General features: G+C 40.9%; 1 protein-coding gene across 2 annotated transcripts in view; it reads right to left on the bottom strand.

The window, feature by feature from the left end:
• The window catches only part of nid2a (nidogen 2a (osteonidogen)), a 158,424-nt gene extending 135,517 nt beyond the window's left edge, over positions 1–22,907 (bottom strand). Inside the window, exons 1-4 of one of the 2 annotated variants that reach the window (XM_062054011.1) lie at positions 22,836–22,907; positions 20,967–21,255; positions 17,568–17,753; positions 6,553–6,672 (exon numbers count right to left, since the gene is read on the bottom strand). In XM_062054011.1, coding sequence (XP_061909995.1) covers positions 6,553–6,672; positions 17,568–17,753; positions 20,967–21,161 — 501 coding nt within the window. In that variant the 5' untranslated portion in view covers positions 21,162–21,255; positions 22,836–22,907. Of the gene's footprint in view, positions 1–6,552; positions 6,673–17,567; positions 17,754–20,966; positions 21,256–22,106; positions 22,186–22,835 lie in introns of those variants that run through there. The other variant, XM_062054010.1, reaches the window with a different exon arrangement.
• Positions 22,908–24,897: the final 1,990 nt, after the last annotated feature.

The raw sequence follows: 24,897 nt of genomic DNA, 5'->3' as shown, positions 1-24,897 counted from the left end.
CAGAGAGTAACAGATTACTTTGTTGCGTCTATTCCGATGTCTCTATTCTATTCTATTACACTATCTTATGTTACTATTAATGGTTTAACAGTACCTAAACTTTTATATTTTTTAAATGTCCATATGTTTCACAATTGCGAATTACATTGATTAAAAATTGCTTGTCAGTCCAAGGAATTTGTTTGGCGTTCATTCTTGTCACGGAATATTCACAAAAGCAGTCCAAACAACAATTCAAGCTACTAATGACCAATGCTTTAGCAGCCGCAACATTAATGTTGTCACAACGATGACTCTTGCTGGCCTACTGCCTTCGGTAATGGCGGCATTCCAAAATTATGTGGGCTCTATCGGTAACCTCACCAACAACTTTAACTATGCCCTGCGGGACACCATTAATAGTATAGGACCGCTAAAGCTAAAAAAGGTCCCTAAAAAGCGTACCCCCTGGTTTACAGAAGAAACCAGAGCCCTTAAACTATCATGTAGAAAGCTGGAACGCAAATGGCGTGCGACTAAACTTGAGGTTTTCCATCAAGCATGGAGTGATAGTTTAATAACTTATAAACGCACGCTTACCTTAGCTAAAGCTAAATACTACTCCAATCTCATCCGCCTCAATAAATACTATCCTAAATATTTGTTCAGTACAGTAGCATCGCTAACCCAACAAGGGACTCCTCCCAGTAGCTCCACCCACTCGGCTGATGATTTTATGAATTTCTTTAAGAAGAAAATTTAACTAATTGCAAAGGAGATTAAAGACAAGGCGTCCCAGCTACAACTGGGTTCTATTTTAACACATACGAATGCATGTACGACGGATATTGCTCTCCAAAATAGTCTCTCTGAAACTGAAATAACATTAGAGGAACAACAAACAACATGTTTACTTGACCCACTTCCTGGGAAACTTATCAAAGAGCTGTTTCTAATATTAGGACCATCAGTGCTAAATATTATTAACTTATCCCTTTCCACTGTTCCCCTAGCATTAAAAAAGCGGTTATTCATCCTCTGCTCAAAAGACCTAACCTCAATCCTGACCTAATGGTAAACTACCTTCCTTTTATCTCAAAAATCTTTGAAAAAAATTGTTGCACAGCATCTAAATGAACACTTTGCGTTTAACAATCTCTGTGAACCCTTTCAGTCCGGTTTCAGGGCAAATCACTCTACTGAGACAGCACTCGCAAAAATGACTGATGGTCTATTGCTAACGATGGATGCTTTTGCGTCATCCATGTTGCTGCTACTTGATCTTAGCGCTGCTTCGATACCTTCGATCATAACATTTTATTAGAACGTATCAAAACACAAATTGGTATGTCAGACTTAGCCTTTTCTTGGTTTAACTCCTATCTTACTGACAGGATGCAGTGTGTTTCCCACAACAATGTGACTTTGGAGTATGTTAAGGTAACGTGCGGAGTTCCACAGGGTTCGGTTCTTGGCCTGGCACTCTACAGTGACTAGGGATGATGTTTGATAAGAAATTATCGAGTTCGAGCCTATTATCGAATCCTCTTATCGAACCGATTCCTTATCGATTCTCTTATCGAGTCCAGATAGGTTGTTGTATATGGAAAAAAACACACAATATTTGGTTTAACAAAAGCTCACTTTTATTATATTAAAAAAAAATAATCGAATAAATAAATAAATATTGACTGTTACCCCGCTAAAAAAATAAAATAAAATAAATAAATATTGACTGTTGTTACCCAAAGTATATTAAGTGGGATTTTTCAGAAAAACAAATATATACAGTAACACAAAAACAAGCTGTCTCTGTGATCACTATATGTGTATAAATAATAATATAGTGTTAAATAAAATCAGTCCCTTGGGCAGAAAACTGAAAATAATACAGCTCTCCAAAAAGTGCACTTCTGCTGCTATTTGACATAACTGTTTGTTATGATGCTTTGACATTTTTGCACTTTATTTCTTTATTGAAAGAAAATTCTATGAAGAGAAAAGTTGTTTGCAAATGTGGTTACAATGGTAAAAAATGAAAAGTTAAAGCTAAAAAAAGAAATACACTTTATTGAGTTAAAATCTTTCTTTTTAGGGGGAAATATGTGATGTTATGAGAATATAACAACTACACTACCCAGCATGCAACGGGAGTGACGAGCATGCGCGGTAGCCCCGAAAAGTGTTGTTGGATGTCGTCACCTGTGAAAGTAAACGTCAAGAACTCAGCCAACACGCCTCGTCTGCATTATTTATAATTAGACAGACAACACATATACAGTGTGATTTTGTTTTGTTTACAAGGAAAGAAAAACAAAAGTTAAAAAAGGGAGATGTCATATATGTTGTATATATATGTATGTGCTGCGGTTGCTTTAAGAACGTTGTGACAGCTGCCGTAAAGGAGGTGCGTTGCTAGCCTGGTTGCTGTTTCCGGTTGGTCGTAAAAGTGTTCGTCATGTGTTTGTACCCTGTTTAAATCTCTCAGTAAAGTTATTCATTGGATTATACCTTTTGTTTTGAACTTTATTATTCCATTGTTTTTCCTGCTTTCCCTATCTGCGCCTAATGACTGAGCTACGTGACGTAAATTCTTGTGATGTCTCAAGGGGCATTTCTGGTCGGGATGGGATTCGTTCCGAGGGATTCGAATAAAGAACCAACTCTTTTTCTTTACTATAGTGGTCTCGATAACGGGTACCGGTTCTCAAAAAGGGATTCGAGTCCGAGGACTCGGTTCTTTTCTTATCGAACAACCGGGAAAACCGGTTTCGAGTATCATCTCTAACAGTGACACCCAACTCTACATGCCCTTAAAGCTGACCAACATGCCACATTGTAGTCACCTGGAGGCGTGTCTTAATGAAATTAAACAATGGATGTCCGCTAACTTTTTGCAACTCAACGCTAAGAAAACGGAAATGCTGATTATCGGTCCTGCTATACACTGACACCTTTTTAATAATACCACCTTAACATTTGACAACCAAACAATTACACAAAGCAACACGGTAAAGAATCTAGGTATTATCTTCAACCCAACTCTCTCGTTTGTGTCACACATTGAGTGTTACTAAAACGGCCTTCTTTCATCTCCGTAATATCGCTAAGATTTTGTCCACCACCGACGCTGAGATCATTATTCATGCGTTAGTTACATCTCGTCTCAATTACTGTAACATATTGTCTAGCACTAAAAGATTACAGTTGGTACAAAATGCGGCTGCTCGACTTTTGACAAGAACAAGAAAGTTTGATCATATTACGACGAGACTGGACCACCTGCACTGGCTTCCTGTGCACTTGAGATGCGACTTTAAGGTTTTACTATCCATCCATCCTTCCATTGTCTACCGCTTGTCCCATTCGAGGTCGCGGGGGTGCTGGAGCCTATCTCAGCAGCATTCGGGCAAAAGGCGGGTTACACCCTGGACAAGTCGCCACAATCTAGCTCCATCCTATCTTGTTGATTCTATTGTACCATATGACCCGGCCAGAAATCTGCGTTCTAAGAACTCCGGTTTATTAGTGATTCCCAGAGCCCAAAAAACGTCAGCGGATTATAGAGCGTTTTCCAGTACTCTGGAATGCCCTACCAGTAACAGTTAGAGATGCTACCTCAGTAGAAGCATTTATGTCCCATCTTAAAACTCATTTGTATACGTTAGCCTTTAAATAGACCCCCCTTTTAGGCCAGTTGATCTGAGATAGGCTTCAGCCCCCCCAGCGACCCTGAAAGGGACAAGCTGTAGAAAATGGATGGATGGATGGATCTGCCATCTCTTTTCTGCTCTGCCCCCCTCTCCTGCGTGTGGAGGTTATCAGGTGACCACAGATGAGGCACAAGTATATCCTAATTAGGAGTATTTAAATATATTCCATTTGTACCACTTGGTCTTTGGTATATCCACCACTGTCCTACCCCCAAATAACACACACTTCCCCCAACAATCACCTAGAATCCACGTCCTGTCTTCCACTTAATCAGTTCACACATCCAGGACAAGTCCACCCCCACTGAGCTCCACCCAGCACGTCTGGCTAATCTCTTCAAAGCGAGATGCTATCAGTCCATGAGCCCAAAGACTGGAACTGCTGGGACCAGTAAGACCATTACCCCTCCCTGACGAACTTCCTCTTAACTCATGCAATTGTATTCATTCACTGGCTCTGATGAAGAAGTAACTGGAAGTAATAGTACTCTGGGAAATCACCGTCTATACCGTTTATGTAATAGTGTTTGTGATACATGAGGGGGATGAGGCCTCAGACGAGGCAGATTTGGAGCACAAGCAAAGACAAACACAGATGAGAAGACACAAGGATCCCCTGTGGTTTTTGGATACCACTCCCTCCATCCACCATTCATTCCTCCAAGCACTATTTACACAAAATGTCAAACCAATGCAGTCTTTGCATGAACAGTATTTGGCATATTTAAAAAAACAAAACACTGATTTTAAAAAAAATCAGTATCTTGTGAAGTGTACAAAATGAGGGCTGCACACAATAAAATGAAAGATGGGACCATTTTGAACAATCTGAACAAAAGATCTCAGCGTTGTGTTATAACTGCTGATAAGAAATTTCCCATTCATCTATGACTAGAGCTGTCCTATCTAAGTCTGTGAGCATGAACTGATGAAAGCTGCTTTATGTCCTGTTCTTATGTTTACATTGTAAGTGGTTTAATGCCCTTTTGTTATGTTTACATTTTAAGTGTTTTATGTCCTGTTTCAATGTTTAGATTAGGCACATTTCCCCCACAGGAACTTTATCAGGAACTTTCCCATTTACTAGGCTAAATAAAGTTCCCCATGTGTTTCCACCAAAAACTACCCGGATTTGATTTGGTTCTTCAGCAACCTTTCGGAGTTTCTCCTAACTAGGTGGGACTTCTCCAAGCGAACAGGAACATTTTCGGGGGCGGGCTGTGCTGTCGATCGCTGATTGGTTGAACAAAAAGGGGGGCGTTCCTAGAATGTATTTTTCAAACACACGCCCGCCATTGGCATATATGGAATATAAATATTGTTTACGTCTTGTGTATTTCTTTTACAACAAACTTGATAATGGAGACAAATAAAACAGAGAGAAGAACAAAAAGTGCTTTCGAAATGCAGGAACTTTTGTGGGGCATCTTTGTGCTGACGAACGCTAATTAGTGGAACTATTTTGGAGTGGTTTTACTCAGCCGTAGTCTATAACTATATGCAGTTTATTGTTGTTTATTAGTTTTTACAACCCTTATTTTGTTATGCGAAGCTACGATTTGTATAGCCTGATTTTTATAAGCTACCCTGAACTGTGAAATGCGGTGGAAACAATATATGACACACTTCTCTGTTATTCTATTCCATTCTATTCTTCTAAGTTGGGATGGGTACCAAATTCGGTACTGTTACAAGTACTGACCGAAGTACTTGTAACAGCTGCCGGGTACTGATTCGCGTAAAATCAAACCGTGCCATATTCTGATACCTTTGTTGCATGTCACGTCCAATTAGCTTTCTGTTGAAGTGTACAAAGCATTTTATTTCTTGTTTCACTAGTTCATATTCAAGCATGCAAATGGACAATTTTTTAAGTGCCATGAAAACGAAATCTGGGACAAAATATTCGTGAGCATTTTTAGTGAAGAACCAAATCCAAAAATAAGTGGGGCGAACAAAAAACAAGTTTCCACTGTACATCTCATGCATATGCTTGGATTTTGAATAAACAATAATAAATAAATACAACACATGTCATGCCATGTTACCCACAAAAAAGTTCAATAGGCTCACTTATACATCTTGGAAAATTATTTAATTTGGGCTTTTTTTTTTTACTAATATTGCTATTTTATATGCAACACGCAAATGTTTATGTTACCACAACCTTTTACAGTCAAAAACCATACTTGCTATTGTTCCTTTCCTTCCTGCTTGATTATCTACAAATTGAATACACAACAAATACTAACACAACAGAAAAATATGACTAATTAATATGTGACGTTGCAGACAACCTAATTGTTTGTGGTTCATTTATTTTTGCCGGAATTACAAATGTCAGGAAAGACAACTTTGTTATGTAAAAAACTGTGACGGACGCTGGCTTTTAGGAGGGTATTTCCTTTGTTTTAATTTAAATGAATTTAGACGTGACACTTTTTATACACTAAAATGTAGTTTGAATGAAGTTGTGATGAGAATGAGAAAAATATGATGTTTAGTACTATTAAAATCATGTAGTTCAGTTCTAGTGGACTTTCTTACACACTGCATGAAATACTTTGGCGGTTTAAACATTAACTTAGTTATTTAGTTATTAACGGCTACCTGGCGAGAAAACAAAAAGCAGGAAGTAGCTTGGGTTAATGTAGTTTGTCTGCATTGAAAGGGTGGGAAGGAAATCTAGGTGACCCTTAAAGTTGACCTCTGATCTTTTGGAAAAGATTAAGGGGTAGATCAGTAGAAAGAGTTCAAATGTACTTGCCCTGAGGAGAGGATATAAAGGGCGTACGAAGCCTGCAGGAATTTGGGCTAATTGTTGAGTTTGTGTTTTTCCTGGTGTGGTATCAAATCTTACCTCATTGGAAGTGCCTCCGTTGGTTCGAGTGGGCTCGTTGTAGGCGGCTACGTTTTCCCAAGTCGCCACCACGGCGTAGTTGGGTGTGAATTTGGCATCCGGGAACCCTCGTTGGACTTCCTGCGTGACAGTACATGAATGATGGAGGTGAGGGAATGGTTTCAAGTAAAAAATTTTAAGGCACTATAAGACTGTTTTGGGGCTTTTAAAGGTAAAAGATAGAAAATGAGCCGACTAGAATTAAGTATACTTTTAGGGCAGCGGTGTCCGGGGGCTATTTTATTATATCCGCAGCTATTTTTTTAATGGCCCGCGACACATTCTAAATACACTTTAAAAAAATCCACAAAGCTGCAATGCAGACGATTTTTTTTCATGAAGTACCAGTACAGTGGAAAAAAAAGTTGACTTTATATTAGGGCTGTCAAACTTAATGCGTTAATGCTTGTGATTATTAAAACAAAATGATCGTGTTATCAAATATGAATGAAAATTAATCACATTTAGGTTCAATCTTAACCCGGAAGACACAAGCATTTGTTACATGGTCTGTGATCACAATGAGAGGCGGCCAATTTTGCTTCAAAATAGAACTTTGGATAAAACTAAGGTAACACAACAATCTTATCATTGGCACACTTCAAGTTTAAAATACCATCTTAAAGTGAAACACAGACTCGAAGATGGAGCTAACAGTGTTGTCAGTCCTCTTGGCGACTTTTGTTTGTGCTGCTGCTCTGCTTGCACCGATAGCTACATGCTAGCATAAATGCTAGCTCCATCTACAAGAAGCAGAGGAGAACATTACGCTGGCAAAGTTTACTGATTCAATATGCATATGTATTAACTGTATCCACTCGGCATCCACTGCACCAGTGGAAGTCCCCACATCTGTGGTCCCTTCCAAGGTTTCTGGTTGTTCCCATTGGGTTGAATTTTTTCTTGCCCTGATGTGGGATCTGAGTCGAGGATGTCGTTGTGGCTTGTGCAGCCCTTATAGACATTTGTAACAGGGGCTATATAAGTAAACGTTGATTGATTGATTGAATCATGCCACCACGTGCGACCGCTACCCGGTGCCCCCCATTCAGGACTTCTGGCGGGGAAGCTCCTGTTTTCCAAAGTGGACCTGGTACAGGGCTACCACCAAGTCCCCGTGCATCCTGCAGACATCCCTAAGACGGCTATGGTAACGCCTTTTGGGTTGTTTGAATTCCTTACGATGTCTTTCGGATTGAAGAATGCGGCCCAATCCTTCCAGCGGCTAATGGACTCAGCGCATAGAGACATGCCCTTTGTTTTTGTCTATTTAGACGATGTACTGGCCTCCGAGGAGCACCAATCACTCCCAGGCTAACAGTTTGCGATGCCACTGCTCCATGAAGGCTGCCCTGCGTGCTGCCTTGACTGACGGTAATTGGGTGGACAAACTTCCCTAGGTCATGCTAGGCCTCAGGACCGCCCCTAAGGAAGACCTGCAGTCCTCGTCTGCAGTGCTGCTAGTTCAGGGTGATTTCATTCCAGTCGCCAATTCACCCTAGTCTGCAGCCTGGCAGCGGTCTTCCCTGGGGGAGGCCGCCATGACCTTCGCACCCGTCCCTACATCACAGCATGGTACCCCTGCTTCTCGGGTGCCCCCTCACGACACCCACCGTGGACCCTTGCGCCCCCTGTACAACGGGTCATTTAAGGTCGACAACGTGGTGATAAGAGCATGGTCGTGGACGTTGGGGGCAGATCAGAGACTGTTTCCATCGATAGTTTCAAGCCAGCCCAAGTAGATGTGTCAAGGCCATTGGAATTGGCCGAGGCCCCACACCGCGGCCGCCCTCCCAAGCCCCAACCCCTTAATCCTATCAGGGTGCCCTCTGCCCTGTCAGCGGCATTGCCGCCCTGCCCTGGGGGCTGTCCAGCTACGCCCGCCACAGCCCTCTTCCACTCTGCCCTTGCAGTCTCTACCCACCGTGGTCAGGCATTATCCCTCCCCTGCGCAAGGATTTTGACTATCGGTGAATTCTGGGGGGGCTTGTGTAGTGGGCTTACATAATTGACCCACAAAATTTGGTTAAGGTTAGAGAGTTTCGGTCGGATGGGTTTGAAGGGAACACATTTCTGTTGTTGTGCACAGACTAGAGAAAGGCATGGATGTCGAGTACTGCTCAATCGTTATTGTAAGTTGCTGAACGTCATTAAAAAAGCTAGCTCCCTCTTTTGACACTACTCCCTCGACTCCCTTCCTTATGTGCTATAACCTGAATATTAACCAAATATTAGCAATGTTGTTATTATAAGCACTAACGCAGACAAACTGTTTTTCAGCGATGTATTGATAACCCACATCTCTGTAGCCCTCTGCTGCCTTTACTGTGAGCCGGCAGCAGGGTACTGCTGCTCTTGCATACTCGCGCATCGGCTCGTCAAAATTAGATTATAAATAATGCCTCTCATTCGGAGGATTTAGCCATGAATCTAGAAGTTGTTCATCTGTGACAACCGAAGACAGTGGCTCCAGGGAGGATTGTCTTTGTTAAACCTTAATGTGCATCATGATTAATTATTTATCTAAACGGAAAGATATAGACATCCTATCAGTTGTCATCGAAGTAAGAGCACACATTGTACAGTAAGCTATTGTTTTATTATGTTCATAGTTTGTATTTCTTGTTAAGCACTTAGCAATACTGCTGCATAATGCTTAGTGTTTCACTAAAGTTGGATCAGTTTAGAGGAGTTTTTAAAACTTGTAGCTCAACCTCCTTAATTTCAGGATCAACACTATAAGGTTCTGGATCATAATTGTCCCCAAAGTAATCGTTGTTGGCCCTCACAAAGTCTGCATGATTTGTATTGTTGTTGGTGGGGAGGGGATCTGCGGTTCCTACCTCTCCATCACGGGATCACGTGACTGGGCTAGCTCATTATCTCTCAAAATTGCTCGGGAATCTCCATGACATTGATACTATTTTGATCATATCAATTTATTTGCAAACTTTATAAGTCTTTTGGTGTCATAAATCAGATATATGTTTTACCGTTTATCCCACTCAGTGTCGTGGGGGGTGCTGGAGCCTATCCGAGCTGCATTCAGGCGGAAGGCAGGGTACATACACCCTGGACAAGTTGCCACCTCATCACAAGGCCAACACAGATAGACAACATTCACACTCACATTCACACACTAGGGACAATTTAGTGTTGCCAATCAACCTATCCACAGGTGCATGTCTTTGGAGATGGGAGGAAGCCAGCGTACCCTGAGGGAACCCACGCAGTCATCGGGGGAACATGCAAACGGCACACAGAAATACCCAGAACCCAGGGATTGAACCCATCCATCCATCCATTTTCTACCGCTTGTCCCAGGACATTCTTATTGTGAAGCACACGCACTAACCCCTGTGTCACTGTGCTGCCCCATCAATCAGATATATATATATGATAATAGCTTCAATATAGAGGCAACCTATTTTTCCATTCTACTGGTGCTTTAAAGCTGTCGTTATTCAAAAAATAATAATGAATGATAATCATTATTGTTGTGAATTTTTTACCTATTCAAGGCTCCAATTACTTTACATCAAATATTCCACTTCGAAATATTTTGGGGGAAAATATTGCATATTTCATGTGTTTACCATACAAAAAAAAAAGTTTTCTTTGACAAAAAGGGCATGAAACATCCATGCATCCATCTATTTTCTACCACAAACAAACAAAAACACCAAAAAAATACAAATGGTATTTGACGGATAGATCTGGAGTTTATCTAGAGACTTAAGCATCGAATGTTTAGAAAATAAATAATATAAAATGTATGACTTATTTTTAACACTTTTATGAGTGGGACCTTTTTGGAACCCCAAAAATTTTAGTGGGATTTTTTGAAAAATTGCTTAAAAAATAATGGAATATAATTAATGATGTTATGAATTATTGACCTATTTAAGGCTCTATTTACTTCACATCAAATATTCCACTGTGAAATGTTTTGTGGGAAATATATTGCCCATTTTGTGGTTTTGCAAAAAAACACAGCTTTGACAAAAAAGGCATAAAAAATGTAATGTATATCAACAGATCTGAATATGATCTGGAGATTTAAGTATTAAATAAAAAACATAAATAACATATGACCTGTTTTTAAAAAAAGGTTTATGACGGAAAACCCTTTTGGGTCCCTGGGACCAAACTTGAGCGGTGCCCGAAAGGTTCGAAAAATCTATATATTGTATTGGTTTTGAAAATTTAAAATATCAAAATGTCCCTCGCATGCTTTAATTTTTCAATTTGCAGCCCTTAATGGAAAGACATTGGATACCCCTGTCATAGGGTGAACCTACAGTATTTTTATTTTCAAAAAACAGTACACTCGCCTGGCAATGAGATATTTAAACGATACTTAAAGTTTACTGAACAATGCTTCTCAGAGTGACTCAACATATTTTATTATACAAAATTAATTTTGAATTCCCCGGAATAAAATTATGGAAATAATGTCTCTTCTTTAATAAAAAAAAAACAAGTAAGAAAATAATGTAAGGAAATAATAGCTCTGTTTTAAAGAAAATTGATAAATGCTTAACTAAAAATCCCGCAGAGCTAATCTTTCCCAGCAGTTCTGTTGTTGCTTGACATAAAAACATAAATGTCTTTGCAAAAAGTGTATTTGGAGTTGCATATTTTTTAACTTTACCTTGATGTTGTGTCTTCAAAATAACTAGTTTGGATGTTTGGAATAAAAACGGTAATAGGTTGAGTGCTTATCCCATTTCATATTTGAAACTTGATGTCACAAACGATACCGTATTTTCCGCACTATAAGGCGCACCTAAAAACCTAAAATTTTCTCAAAAGCTGACAGTGGGCGCACTTATATATGGACCCATATTGAGCCACAACAAACCTAAACTTCATTTTCATAGAGTTTAGGTCCCGCAACTACGGTAAGCAGCCGCCAACTTCATTTTCCCCCGTATGGTAAGCAGCCGCCGAGTTCATTTTCCCCCGTAGAAGAAGAAGCGCGTTCACACGTTCACCAAGACAGGGAGACAGCGCCGGACGACATACGCCACTATCTGCCTGTGGATCGTAAATGCCTGGGCTGATATATCAGTCTCAACTGTGGTCCGAGCTTTCAGGAAAGCAGGAATTGTCACTGAACTGCTAGACAACAGCAGCGACACTGACTCGATTAATGATGTATCCGCCCAACTGTTTATTTCAGGCACTGAAGAAGAAGAATTTGAGGGATTCGTGGATGAGGAATAATTTCATAAAGCGAGCTTTACATGTTTATTTTGTGTGTTGTGTTGTGTGACATTAACGTTTGAGCAACGTTGAGTTATTGATATATTGTTATTGCTCTGCACTATTTCGAGTGTTACTATATTGTGATTGCACTAACGTTTGACTTACCCTAACAGTATCACTGTTTTTTACGTGTTTATTGAATCAGGGAAAAGTTCCCCTCCACTATGTGATATAAATGTTGCACTACATGTTATACCTTGTTGTTGTTAAAAGATAAACAAAACACTATGTCACTGACTTTACCTCGGGGAAAATAATAAAACAGCTGTTTATTCATTTTGGGAGTGAACAGAGTTGTCAGAACGCTGGTTTGTAATCTATTAATAAAGTTTGACTGACCTATCTGACTGTTTTGTTGACATTCCCTTTAGCGCAGCTCCATCTAATGGATGCATAGGTGCGCCTTATAATCCGGTGCGCCTTATAGTGCGGAAAATACGGTACTTGTACAAGTACATATTACATAAATTGTGTTTCCGGGTGCTCTTACACCCGTGAAGAGCTACTGAACATCAAATCCACCATCCCTATGGACTTGTTACCGGTCATCTTAGCGTCAGCTGCGGATTTGGTCCATTCTGTGCTCAAAAGAGGGAAACCGCACCGAAGAGGAAAGCGAGCGGGCGCACTTGTCCGTCTTCGCGGACGGGGATTACGCACGCCTCTACCAGGCATCTTCCTCTCCAACGTCCGCTCACTTGCCAACAAGATGGACGAGCTAGTGTTGCTGATGAGAAGGAATAAGGACTTCTCCTCATCCTGTGTGTTGTGTTTCACGGAGACTTGGCTGAGCGCAAGTGTCCCGGACAGCGCGCTTCAACTGGAGGGCTTTCATTTCCTCCACGCGGACCGAGACGCGGCGCTCTCTGGCAAAAAAACAGGCGGGGGACTATTCTTCTTTATCAACAATAGCTGGTGCACAGACGTGACAGCGATTTTTAAACATTGTTCTTCTTCTCTGGAATATTTATTCATCCACTGTAAGCCCTTTTACTCACCGCGTGAGATTGTTTCATTCATTCTCGTGGCTGTTTACATCCCGCCCGGCGCGTACGTGCGTGACGCTCAGCGCACGCTCGCAGGACAGATCTTACATGTGGAACGGTCTTTTCCTGACTCTCTTGTTATCGTGCTTGGTGACTTTAACAAGGGAATTTTGAGCCAGGAATTACCAAAGTATAGACAGTTTATTAAATGCCCAACCAGAGAGGAGAACACGCTGGATCACTGCTACAGTACATTGAGCAAGGCTTTTCATGCAGTCCCGCGCGCTGCTCTTGGACTATCAGATCACGTGATGGTGCACTTAATCCCTTCATACAGACAGAGACTGAAACTGGCTAAACCTGTTATGAGGAACATTAAGTGTTTCACCGCCGAGTCTGTGGACGAGTTGCGTGCTTGTTGGGAAACGACAGACTGGGAGGCAATTGGAGCGGCCACGAACAATCTGGACGAGTATACGGACACTGTGACCTCATACATACAGTTCAATGAGGCGCGCATCATTCCAACGCGCACCAGGGTTTGTTATAACAACGACAAGCCCTGGTTCACACCCAAGCTCCGACAGCTGCGCAAGAAGAAGGAGGCTGCGTGGAGAAGCGGGGACCGAAGTACATACAGAGAAGCGAAGTACCACTTCACCAGGGAAGTGGAGAAAGCTAAATCTGTGTACTCTAACCGTCTACAGGAACAGTTCCGCTCCAATGATTCTGCGGCAGTTTGGAGAGGTCTAAGGGCCCTTACGAACTATAAGCCCAAAACCCCCCAGACCCTGAATGACCGGACTCTCGCTCAGGGCCTCAACACACATTACTGTCGTCATGAACGGCCTTCAGCTCATCAAAGCCATGCTCCCCCCACCATCACCCTCCCCACCAATGCCAGCACATCATTAAAGGAGTTAAAGGACTCAAAGGACTCCAATGACATCACAGGACTCCAAAAACATAATAAGACTGTAAAGACCCTCTCCATTAAAGAAGAGGATGTACGCCGGCAGTTCTTGAAGCTGAATACGCGGAAGGCCCCCGGGCCGGATGGTGTCTCCCCCTCCACTCTCAGACACTGTGCGGACCAGCTGGCTCCTGTCTTCACTGACATTTTTAACACCTCTCTGGAGCTATGCCGCGTGCCGTCCTGCTTTAAGACCTCTACCATTGTCCCTGTCCCCAAGAAAGCACGGATCACAGGACTAAATGACTACAGGCCGGTCGCGCTGACGTCTGTGGTCATGAAGTCCTTTGAGCGCTTGGTCCTGCCCCACCTCAAGGACATCACCGCCCCCCTCCTGGACCCACTGCAGTTCGCCTACAGAGCCAACAGGTCTGTGGATGATGCAGTGAACCTGGCCCTCCACTTCATCCTGGAGCATCTGGACTCCCCAGGAACCTACGCTAGGATCCTGTTTGTGGACTTCAGCTCTGCCTTCAACACCATCCTCCCTGGACTGCTATGAGACAAGCTCTACCAGCTCAGCGTGCCCGACTCCCTCTGCAGTTGGATTAATGACTTCCTGACAGACCGAAGACAGCACGTAAGGCTGGGGAAGATTGTCTCGGACAGTCGAACCACAAACACTGGTACTCCTCAGGGCTGTGTACTCTCCCCCTGGCTCTTCTCCCTGTATACAAACTGCTGCACCTCCAGTCACCAATCCGTAAAACTGCTCAAGTTTGCGGATGACACCACCCTCATCGGGCTCATGTCGAATGGCGATGAGTCCGCCTACAGGAGAGAGGTGGACCGGCTGACGTCCTGGTGCAGCCTCAACAACCTGGAGCTGAACGCCCAGAAAACAGTGGAGATGATCATGGACTTCAGGAAAGTCACAGCCCCACCATCCCCCCTCACCCTGATTGACTCTCCCACCCCCGTCCCCATTGTGGACTCCTTCCGTTTCTTGGGCACCACCATCACCCAGGACCTCAAGTGGGAGCTGACCATCAGCTCCCTCATCAAGAAGGCCCAGCAGAGGATGTACTTCCTGCGGCAGCTGAGGAAACTTAAGGTGCCGACCGAGATGCTGGTGCAGTTTTACTCAGCCATCATAGAGTCCATCCTGACCTCCTACATCACAGTGTGGTTCCCCGGCGCCACAGTCCAGGATAAGAATAGACTGCAACGCATCGTACGTGCTGCGGAGAAGGTGATTGGCTGCAAGCTCCCATCCCTCCAGGACTTGTTCTCCTCCAGGACCAGGAGGCGTGTGGGTCGGATCACAGCTGACTCTTCTCACCCTGGACACACACTATTCTCCCCTCTCCCCTCAGGCAGGAGACTACGCTCCATCCAGACCCACACCTCCCGCCACCTGAACAGTTTTTTCCCCTCGGCCATCAGACAAATGAACAAGAACTCCTAAAAGCAGCTCCTTGAATTCCTTGAATCCCTTCTAAGTCTATCTGATAGCTCAGTCACAGCTGTTTTTATACCAAATATGTGTTATATGTGTTTTATGTCGCACGTTTGCACCAAGAAAAATTCCTAGTTTGTGAACCCGTTCTCAAACAATGGCAATAAAACTATTCTGATTCTGATTCTGATTCTGATTCTGACATATTGAAGGGTTACACTTGTCTGACACACACAAATGTGTGTGTCAGACAAGGTGAAGACCTATACAGAATAGTCTTACAGTACTTCTTAACAAAGGTCCATTAATAGTTGGCAATCATTCAACTTTGTCAGCCACCTGTTCTGTTGTCTGTGCATATAAGTATAATATGTACAATGTATATATGTAAGTATAAGTATATATGTAAGTATAATATGTACAATGTACAATGTAATATGTACAATATATATAAGAATAATATGTACATATATACAAACATATATATATACAAATTGTAGCTGAGATAGGCTCCAGCGCCCCCCGCGACCCCAAAGGGAATAAGCGGTAGAAATGGATGGATGGATGGATATATACTTGCTTGGTTCTATTTCATCTAATTTGTTTTTTGTTCGGGAGTCCAAATTAAGCCAGCATTCTGCAGTTCCTAAACTATCTTCTTAAATAAATATCCGCTTCTTTTTTTTCTCCCATCGATGCACTTCAAAATGGTCCGTTCTTCAAATTTGTGAGTCAAATAAATAGTGTCCTTTATATTCCAGTTGTTGTTTATGTTTTTATTGAATGGTATCTGCTTCGGGGTTACAGTTTATCTTCCGCGCTGAGACTGGCGTATACAGCAATACAGCAATATGACGGGTCCCCTCCAGTGGCACACACCCACTCGAAAGATCTGTTTTCAATCGCATAATCCAGGTGTGTTAGTCCAATTTTTCAAAAACCGAACGCGATCAGATTAAAGTGTTTCCATGGGTTATAGGATGCCTATTTAGAGCCAAATAATTAAAATAATCGGACTAATTTAGTGCATGGACACATACTCTTTGTGTTTTATGTCCACATTACTATACTATTAATAAAAGAAGGTACAGCTGCCCTCAAAACACGTTATTATTGCATTAGTAACTACAAACTGGAAGTGCATTAAGGCCCCTTTAATGCACACAGGAATGTGAACTAATCCACACCCTCACCTGAAGTCTACTAGGTGCGAGACTTGGGTTTTAGTGTCCGTCCCAATACTAGAACACTATATTATTTTATTTTCCAAAGTTAGGATCAGATATTCCAAAGGTGGAGGCTCTTTGTTTGATCATATTCATATTACGCCTATACTGGCTCATCTGCACTGGCTTCCTGTGCACTTAATATGCGACTTCAAGGTTTTACTACTTACGTATAAAGTACTAAACGTTCAGCTCCATCCTATCTTGCTGATTGTATTGTACCATATGTACTGGCCAGAAATCTGCGTTCAAAGAACTCTGTCTTATTAGTGATTTCCAGAGCCCAAAAAAAGTCTGCGGGCTATAGAGTATTTTATATTCGGACTCTGGAATGCCATCCTGTTAATAGTTAAATATTCTACCTCAGTAGAAGCATTTAAGTCCCATCTTAAAACTCATTTGTATACTCTAGCCTTTAAATTGACCCCCCTTTTAGACCAGTTGATCTGCCATCTCTTTTCTGCTCTGCCCCCCTCTCATGCGTTGAACGGTTATCAGGTGACCACAGATGCAGCGCTAGCTGTTCAATGTCGCGACCCGGGTTGGACCACTCATCTGTACATCAGTTGGTGACTTCTCTGCGCTGCTGACCTGTCTCCACTCAAGAGGTTCCCCTGCTGGCCCCACTATGGACTGGACTCTCACACTATTAACTAGATCCACTCGACATCCATTGCACCGGTCGCCCAGGGTGGGTCCCCACATCTGCGGTCCCCTCGAAGGTTTCTCATTGTATCCCATCGGGTTGAGTTTTTTCTTGCCCTGATGTGGGATCTGAGTCGAGGATGTCGTTGTGGCTTGTGCAGCCCTTTGAGACACTTGTGAGTAAGGGCTACATAAATAAACTTTGATTGATTGTCACACTTGGTCGAAGTTGCCTATCCTCCTGACACTGTATCTTGTTTTTCTACACATTATTGTCATTGTTTGTTAAATACAGATCTAAAGATGCAACGTTGATGCTAAGGCCACATTTTCTACCCATCAAGCAGCATATCTGTCCCATCCTGGCGATTAAGTTTTTTTTTCCGGACTGAGCCCCCTGTTTGGGATCAACTTTTTTTTTTACTCATTCTCATTCACACAAGTCATGTGATGACTTTTCATAAACTTAAACACACCTGGGCAACTCGGTTGAGGATGTTCGGGGTTTCAGTCACCCGATAGTAAATCTGTCCTCGTCTTCCGCTGGTGTCCATGTCGGCCAGAAACGGCGCCACCACTGGGAAGTCTGTGGGGAAGGAGTCATCCACGTACTGCTTCTCCATCGGCAGGTCCTGAGCTGAGATGATTCCGTTGGTGGCCACCTGGACAAAGTCACAAACAAAGCACCCAGATGTTGATGACCCCATGATCAGCTTGCAGAACACACAAAAACACACAAAAAGCAATCTTTCACCACAAACATCAACTTGATTATTTGCAATCCTGACGTAGGGAAAATAATGAGAGGAGATAACAGCCATTCCAACCAAACAGAGCCTTTGGCGTTACCAGGAAATAAAATGCATAAATGATTAAAAATTAACTGTTGAATATATTTTTTGTGAAGCAAAGCGTCTTTATGTCTTTAATAAATACGATTTAAACTACAGTAAACACTTGAAAATAGCATTTGTTCATGCTTTCTAAAATTAGAGTAAATTAGTTTTCCATTGAATATGATCATTTAAATTCTTCATAGGTGTTGTAATTTTTCACATATTTGTTTCATTACTTCTCTCAACTATATGATACGTTTCATTTATTAAAAAAAAGAAAAATTGACACTCTACACTAATGGACATTGTGTCTCTGGGTTTTCACACATGATCCCCCTCTGAAAAATATGGAATATTCCACAAATCACATGGTCCTCAGGAAGTTCAGTGAGTCACATACTCCGTAGGCCATGGGAACAATAAAAGTAAGTTCCCTCTTTTATTGTTCTGTATATTCGGTGATATTTCAACTATGACTGACTGTTCTCAGTTAATTCCTGTTACCTAAATTATTTGTTGATGTTATTTGTCCATCCATGCATCCATTTTCTACCGCTTGTCCCTTTCGTGGGTGGCGGGGGGTGCTGGAGCCTATCTTAGCTGCATTCGGGCGGAAGGTGGTGTACACCCTGGACAAGTCGCCACCTCATCACAGGGCCAATGATGTTATTTGTTTATTTTTTTAAATCACTGTACATTTTTTTGTAGAATCACTGTAGTTTGCTGAGTGTCTACATGCTATTAGCATAAATATAATGTGGCTATATTTCATGTATTTTTTAATTCTATGCTAAACAAGTCTCCTGTAACTTTCAGTCATGTTACTCAAATGAGTTATCTTCGAGACAGCTTAGTAATCTTGTACAAAAATGCACAAAAGTTGCTTGGGAAAAAAAAAAGTATGTTTATCGTGACAAAGTTACAACAGACAAATGGCACCCATTCGGAGGAATAGCCTATATAAAACCCCAAAACCAGTGAAGTTGGCACGTTGTGTAAATTGTAAATAAAAACAGAATACAATGATTTGCAAATATTTTCAACCTATATTCAATTGAATAGATTACAAATACAAGATATTTAATGTTCCAACTGGAAAACGTTATTTTTTGAAAATAGCTCATTTGGAATTTGATGCCTGTAACATGTTTCACAAAAGCTGACACGAGTGGCAAAAAAGACTGGGAAAGTTGAGGAATGCTCATCAAACACTTATTTGGAACATCCCACAGGTGAACAGGCTAATTGGGAACAGGTGGGTGCCATGCTTGGGTATAAAAGTAGCTTCCATGAAATGCTCAGTCATTCACAAACAAGGATGGGGCGAGGGTCACCACTTTGTGGACAAATGCGTGAGCAAATTGTCGCACAGTTTAAGAACAACATTTCTCAACGAGCTATTGCAAGGAATTTAGGGATTTCACCATCTACGGTCCGTAATATCATCAAAAGGTTCAGACAATCTGGAGAGATCACCGCATGTAACATTGAATTCCCGTGACCTTCAATCCCTCAGGCGGTACTGCATCAAAAAGCGACCTCAGTGTGTAAAGGATATCACCACATGGGCTCAGGAACACTTCAGAAAACCACTGTCAGTAACTACAGTTGGTCACTACATTTGTAAGTACAAGTTAAAAGTCTACTATGCAAAGCGAAAGCCATTTATCCGCAACACCCAGAAACGCCGCTGGCTTCGCTGGGCCCGAGCTCATCTAAGATGGATTGATGCAAAGTGTAAAAGTGTTCTGTGGTCTGACGAGTCCACATTTCAAATTGTTTTTGGAAACTGTGGATGTCGTGTCCTCCGGAACACAGAGGAAAAGAACCATCCGGACTGTTCTAGGTGCAAAGTTGAAAAGCCAGCATCTGTATTGGTATGGGGGTGTATTAGTGCCCAAGGCATGGGTAACTTACACATATGTGAAGGCACCATTAATGCTGAAAGGTACATACAGGTTTTGGAGCAACATATGTTGCCATACAAGCAACGTTATCATGGACGCCCCTGCTTATTTCAGCAAGACAATGCCAAGCCACGTGTTACAACAGCGTGGCTTCATAGTAAAAGAGTGCGGGTACTAGACTGGCCTGCCTGTAGTCCAGACCTGTTTCCCATTGAAAATGTGTGGCGCATTATAAATCGTAAAGTACGACAAGAGAGACCCCGGACTGTTGAACAACATAAGCTGTACATCAAGCAAGGATGGGAAAGAATTCCACCTGAAAAGCTTCAAAAATTGGTCTCCTCAGTTCCCAAATGTTTACTGAGTGTTGTTAAAATGAAAGGCCATGTAACACAGTGGTTAAAATGCCCCTGTGCCAACTTTTTTGCAATGTGTTGCTGCCAATAAATTCTAGGTTAATGAAATTACGTTTCTCAGTTCGAACATTAAATATCTTGTCTTTGCAGTCTACTAAATTGAATATAAGTTGAAAAGGATTTGCAAATCATTGTATTCTGTATTTATTTACTATGTACGCAACGTGCCAATTTCACTGGTTTTGGGTTTGGTAATATAAATATGTATTTTATTTTTTTATATTGAGTTGATTAATATTGGTATATTTGATGAATATTAATGTATTTTCTATTTGATGATTTTTTATTTATTTGTAATTTATTTAATTTTGATTATTTTAAATAAACAATTGTGTTTATTTACTCATTAATTTTGAATTGACTTAAACATTGTTTGTGTAATGTATGGATAATATACAGTTTATATTATAAAGAGTTTAGGGACACCCTGTAGAATGACTGGCTTTACATGAAGTTTTTTTGCATATACAATATATTAGCCTTTTTAGAATAGTTGAATATTTGACATAGTATATAAATATACTTAACACAATTATTAATTTGTTCTGAGTTTGTGATCAAATGGTGCAACATGGAGCTTGTTCACCAGCTGCATGTGACATGTGAAATCCAGAAAATAATAACCTGTTATTTGAGAATACTGAGGGATGTTCACTTTCTCACTGGAGAGCGCTTGAATGAATCATCAGTGTGAAAAGTTAAAAAAACATACTTACATAAAGCTGAGAGAAGGGGGTATCGTAGAAGTAGAAGGGTTTAGGCAAAGATAAGACTTTAGAGGTTTCATCGTCCCCTTCTTCCAAAAGGGAATCTCCACTTAAGGTGCCATATGGGAACATCTGGGCCTTCTCCAAGGCTGCAACTATGCTGCAGTAGAAGGTCAAAAGGTATAACACCGGTCCTCGCTCCATGGCAGAAGAAGAGGACGGAACTCCAGCTGGACTCACAGGAGGACTAAAAAGGGGCCAAAATCCTCCAACTCCAAGCAACAGAGGCGCTAATACCCTGGGAGGGAGAGGCGGAGTTAAGGCGGGGGATGGAGGACAGCAGTGGGTGGCGACATCTTCAACATCTGGCTCCACTTAGGACTAAATAAATACACAATATTATCCAACTTTTATTTGTTCCACAACACTTTTCATTGTTTTTGCATTTTTCCACCACACCGCCAACATTATAATCAACACAGGCTTAATGCTGGATAGAAGGTATTGTTCACATGTTTTGTATAGAGATATGTGATGTTGCATATATGTTACATTGTTCATGTAAATTCCTTATGTGACAACATGTACGCTTAGTACCTCAAATGTATGAGCTTGGTTTTGTTAGTAATGCATTTCAAATGGTCAACCGAAGCAACATTATTCATAAGAAATCATTCAAACCCAATGTTTTTTGAAACAAAAAACACATTTTGTTACACAAAAATGTATTGTGGAAAAATTACTCGACTAAACTTTTACTTTTTTTGTTGTTGTTTTTTTTTCCAAAAATATCTTTGTCAAGATTGTTTTCACACATTGTGCCATCAAACTTAAGAAAAACATTTATGAAAGAAAGCAATTAAATGCATGAAGAAAATCAATAAATAAAATTAATAATATTATATTAAATAGAAAATAACAGTGCCACAAATACATTGTTTTACAGCGCATCCGGAAAGTATTCACAGTGTATATGTAACATTTTTTATGTTACAGCTTTATTCCGAAATATAATCAAATATTTTTTGTCCCAAATTTTCTACACACAATACTCCATAATGAAAATTTGAAGAAAAAAGTTTAACATTTTTGCAAATCTTTAAAAAAAAATGAATGAAAAAAAAAAAAGAAACTAAGAAATCATGTTACCGGTCTCACAGGCGTGTGAGTTCAGTAGACAAAAGGTTGTGTTCATAGTCTAACCCCTGGAAAACACAGGCAATGTTTAAGAAGAGTGAAGACACGAACAATCCTTAAAGCTTCCCAAGTTTCCTCTCTTTATTACACATTATATATATTTCCTATAATCCACAATAACAATATAATTATTCTCTAAATTCAATATTACATTCTCAAAACATATCTTCTCCATAGCACAATAGCTATTATAATGGTATATATTTCTGTATATTCACATTTCTATATATTGTTGTTACAGAAACATCTTGAGTAATAGACTCTTTTACACATGGGGAAGTATCATTTAGACATGAAATGTCCTTGGGAAGTATACTTGGAGTCAAACAAAATGTATCCTCATCACTCAGTTCATTATCTATTTACAAATATAAGAAACAACAATAACATAATTACACAGATAATAATATGACCTTGTGTGAGATAGAGATAGAAGAGTATTTCTCTACAACACAGAACTATATATACACACTGCATTGCTCTTCGGTTGGCATAAAAAGGGTTAACTGCTCTCAACTGACCCACACGCACAGAAGAGCTAGCTAGATGCTAACACACTGTGGTATTAAAGTCTAAAGGCACTAAAACATCAATAGCTGTTGCTGAACCATATTACATTTGAATTGTAGGGTGTTTAATTATCAAATGTTTACATTTGAGATATTTCACAACATTACTAACCTGGAAAACACAGGCTATGTTTAAGAAGAGTGAAGACACGAACAATCCTTCCCAAGTTTCCTCTGAGGGGAGGGGGAGGAAATAACCACACCTAAAAAGGGACCTACGGGCAACTACTTCACTACACAATAGTTCCGCTCTTCATTTCTGTCTTTACACTACATGGATGGAAAACGGCTATAACCTCTGTCAATAAAAAATGATTGACAAAAAAACATATATATTCCCCATTGTGAAAGCATCACAATCACATGTACATAAGTATTCACAGCGTTTGCCGTGAAGCTCAAAAGTGAACACAGGTGCATCCTGTTATCATCCTTTGAGATGTTCCTACAGCTTATCTAGAGTCCACCTGTGGTAAATTCAGTTGATTGGGCATGATTTGGGAAGACGCACACATGTCTATATGGCAGAGCACAAACCGAGAATGAAGTGGAAGTCAATGTCTGTAGACTTCCGAGACAGGACTGTCTTGAGGCACACATCTGGGGAAGGATACAGAAAAATATCTGCTGCTTTTAAGGTCCCATTGAGCACAGTGGCACAGTGGAAGAAGTTTGGAACCACCAGGACTCTTCCCAGAGCTGGCCAGCAGTCTAAACTGAGCGATTGGGGGAGAATGGCCCTAGTCAGGGAGGTGACCAAGAACCAGATGGTCACTCTGTCAGAGCTACAGCATTTCTCTGTTGAGAGAGGAGAACCTTCCAGAAGGACAATCAGCTCTGCAGCAAATCCACCAATCAGACCTGTATGTCTTTGTAAAAAGCACTTGGCATCCCACTTGGAGTTTACCAAAATGTACCTGAAATACTCTCAGACCATGAGAGAAAAAGTTATGTGGTCTGAGGAGATAAAGATTGAACGCTTTGGTGTGAATTTCATGCATCATGTTGATAGGCAACACTAAATTGGCCCTATTGTGTGAATGTGAGTGTGGATGTTGTCTGTATGTCTGTGATGAGGTGGCGAATGCAGCTAAGATAGGCTCCGGCATCCCCCGCGACCCCGAAAGGGACAAGCGGTATTAAATGAATAGATGGGATGTTTGTAGGAAACCAGTCATTGTTCATTACCAGGCCAATACCATCCCTACAGTGAAGCATGGTGGTGGCAGCATCATGCTGTGGGGATGTTTTTCAATGGCAGGAACTGGGAGACTACTCAGGTAAGAGGGAAAGATGAATGCAGAAATGTACAGAGACATCCTGCATGAAAACCAGCTCCAGAGCACTCTTGAACTCTGGCATCGGTTCATTTTTCAGCAAAACAACAACTCTAAGCACACAGCCAAGATATCAAAGGAATGGCTTCAGGACAACTCTGTAAATTATCTGAAAATGGTTGTGCACCAACGCTTCCCATCCAGCCTGATGGAACGTAAGAGGTGCTGCAAAGAAGAATGGGCAAAACTGCCCAAAGATAGGCTTGATTGTGGCATGGTATTCAAAAAGACTTGAAGCTGTAATTGCTGCTAAATGTGCACCAATGAAGTATTGAGCAAAGGCTGTGAATACTTATATACATGTAATTTTTTATTTTTTTATACATTTGCAAAAAAGCTCTAAAAATAACTTTTTATAATGGGGTATTGTGTGTGCAATTTTGAGGTCAAAATTAATATACCATTTTGAAATAAGGCTGCAACATAATAAAATAATTTTCGGATGCACTGTGACTTGGTCCTTTGTTTGCATCCGCCAGCAAGATCATGTATGGGTACCAAAGTTTATTGAAGTCACTTTCTTTATCCTTGATGAAATATGTTAGTCATTCTAATCCGATGCAATCACACGCAGTTCTTCCTTTCACATTTTCAGAGTAGGAGCCTGTAGAAGTCCAAAGTCCAGAATGTGTATGATTTGAGGTGTAAATAAAGTTATTGGGTACCGGTATATATTCCAAGTATGCACAGTTTAGCACTGAGGAGTACATTCATTAATAAACAATTCAAAATGTATTTCCAGAATATTTGAATATTTTTACATTTCCACATACTCAAACATTTGAAACAGGTATCTGGAATATCGAATGACATAATCTGATGCATAATTAGAGTTAT

This window comes from Entelurus aequoreus, linkage group LG07 (genome assembly GCF_033978785.1).
Source record: "Entelurus aequoreus isolate RoL-2023_Sb linkage group LG07, RoL_Eaeq_v1.1, whole genome shotgun sequence".
NCBI lineage: Eukaryota > Metazoa > Chordata > Actinopteri > Syngnathiformes > Syngnathidae > Entelurus > Entelurus aequoreus.
This window is presented reverse-complemented; position numbering and strand designations above follow the sequence as displayed.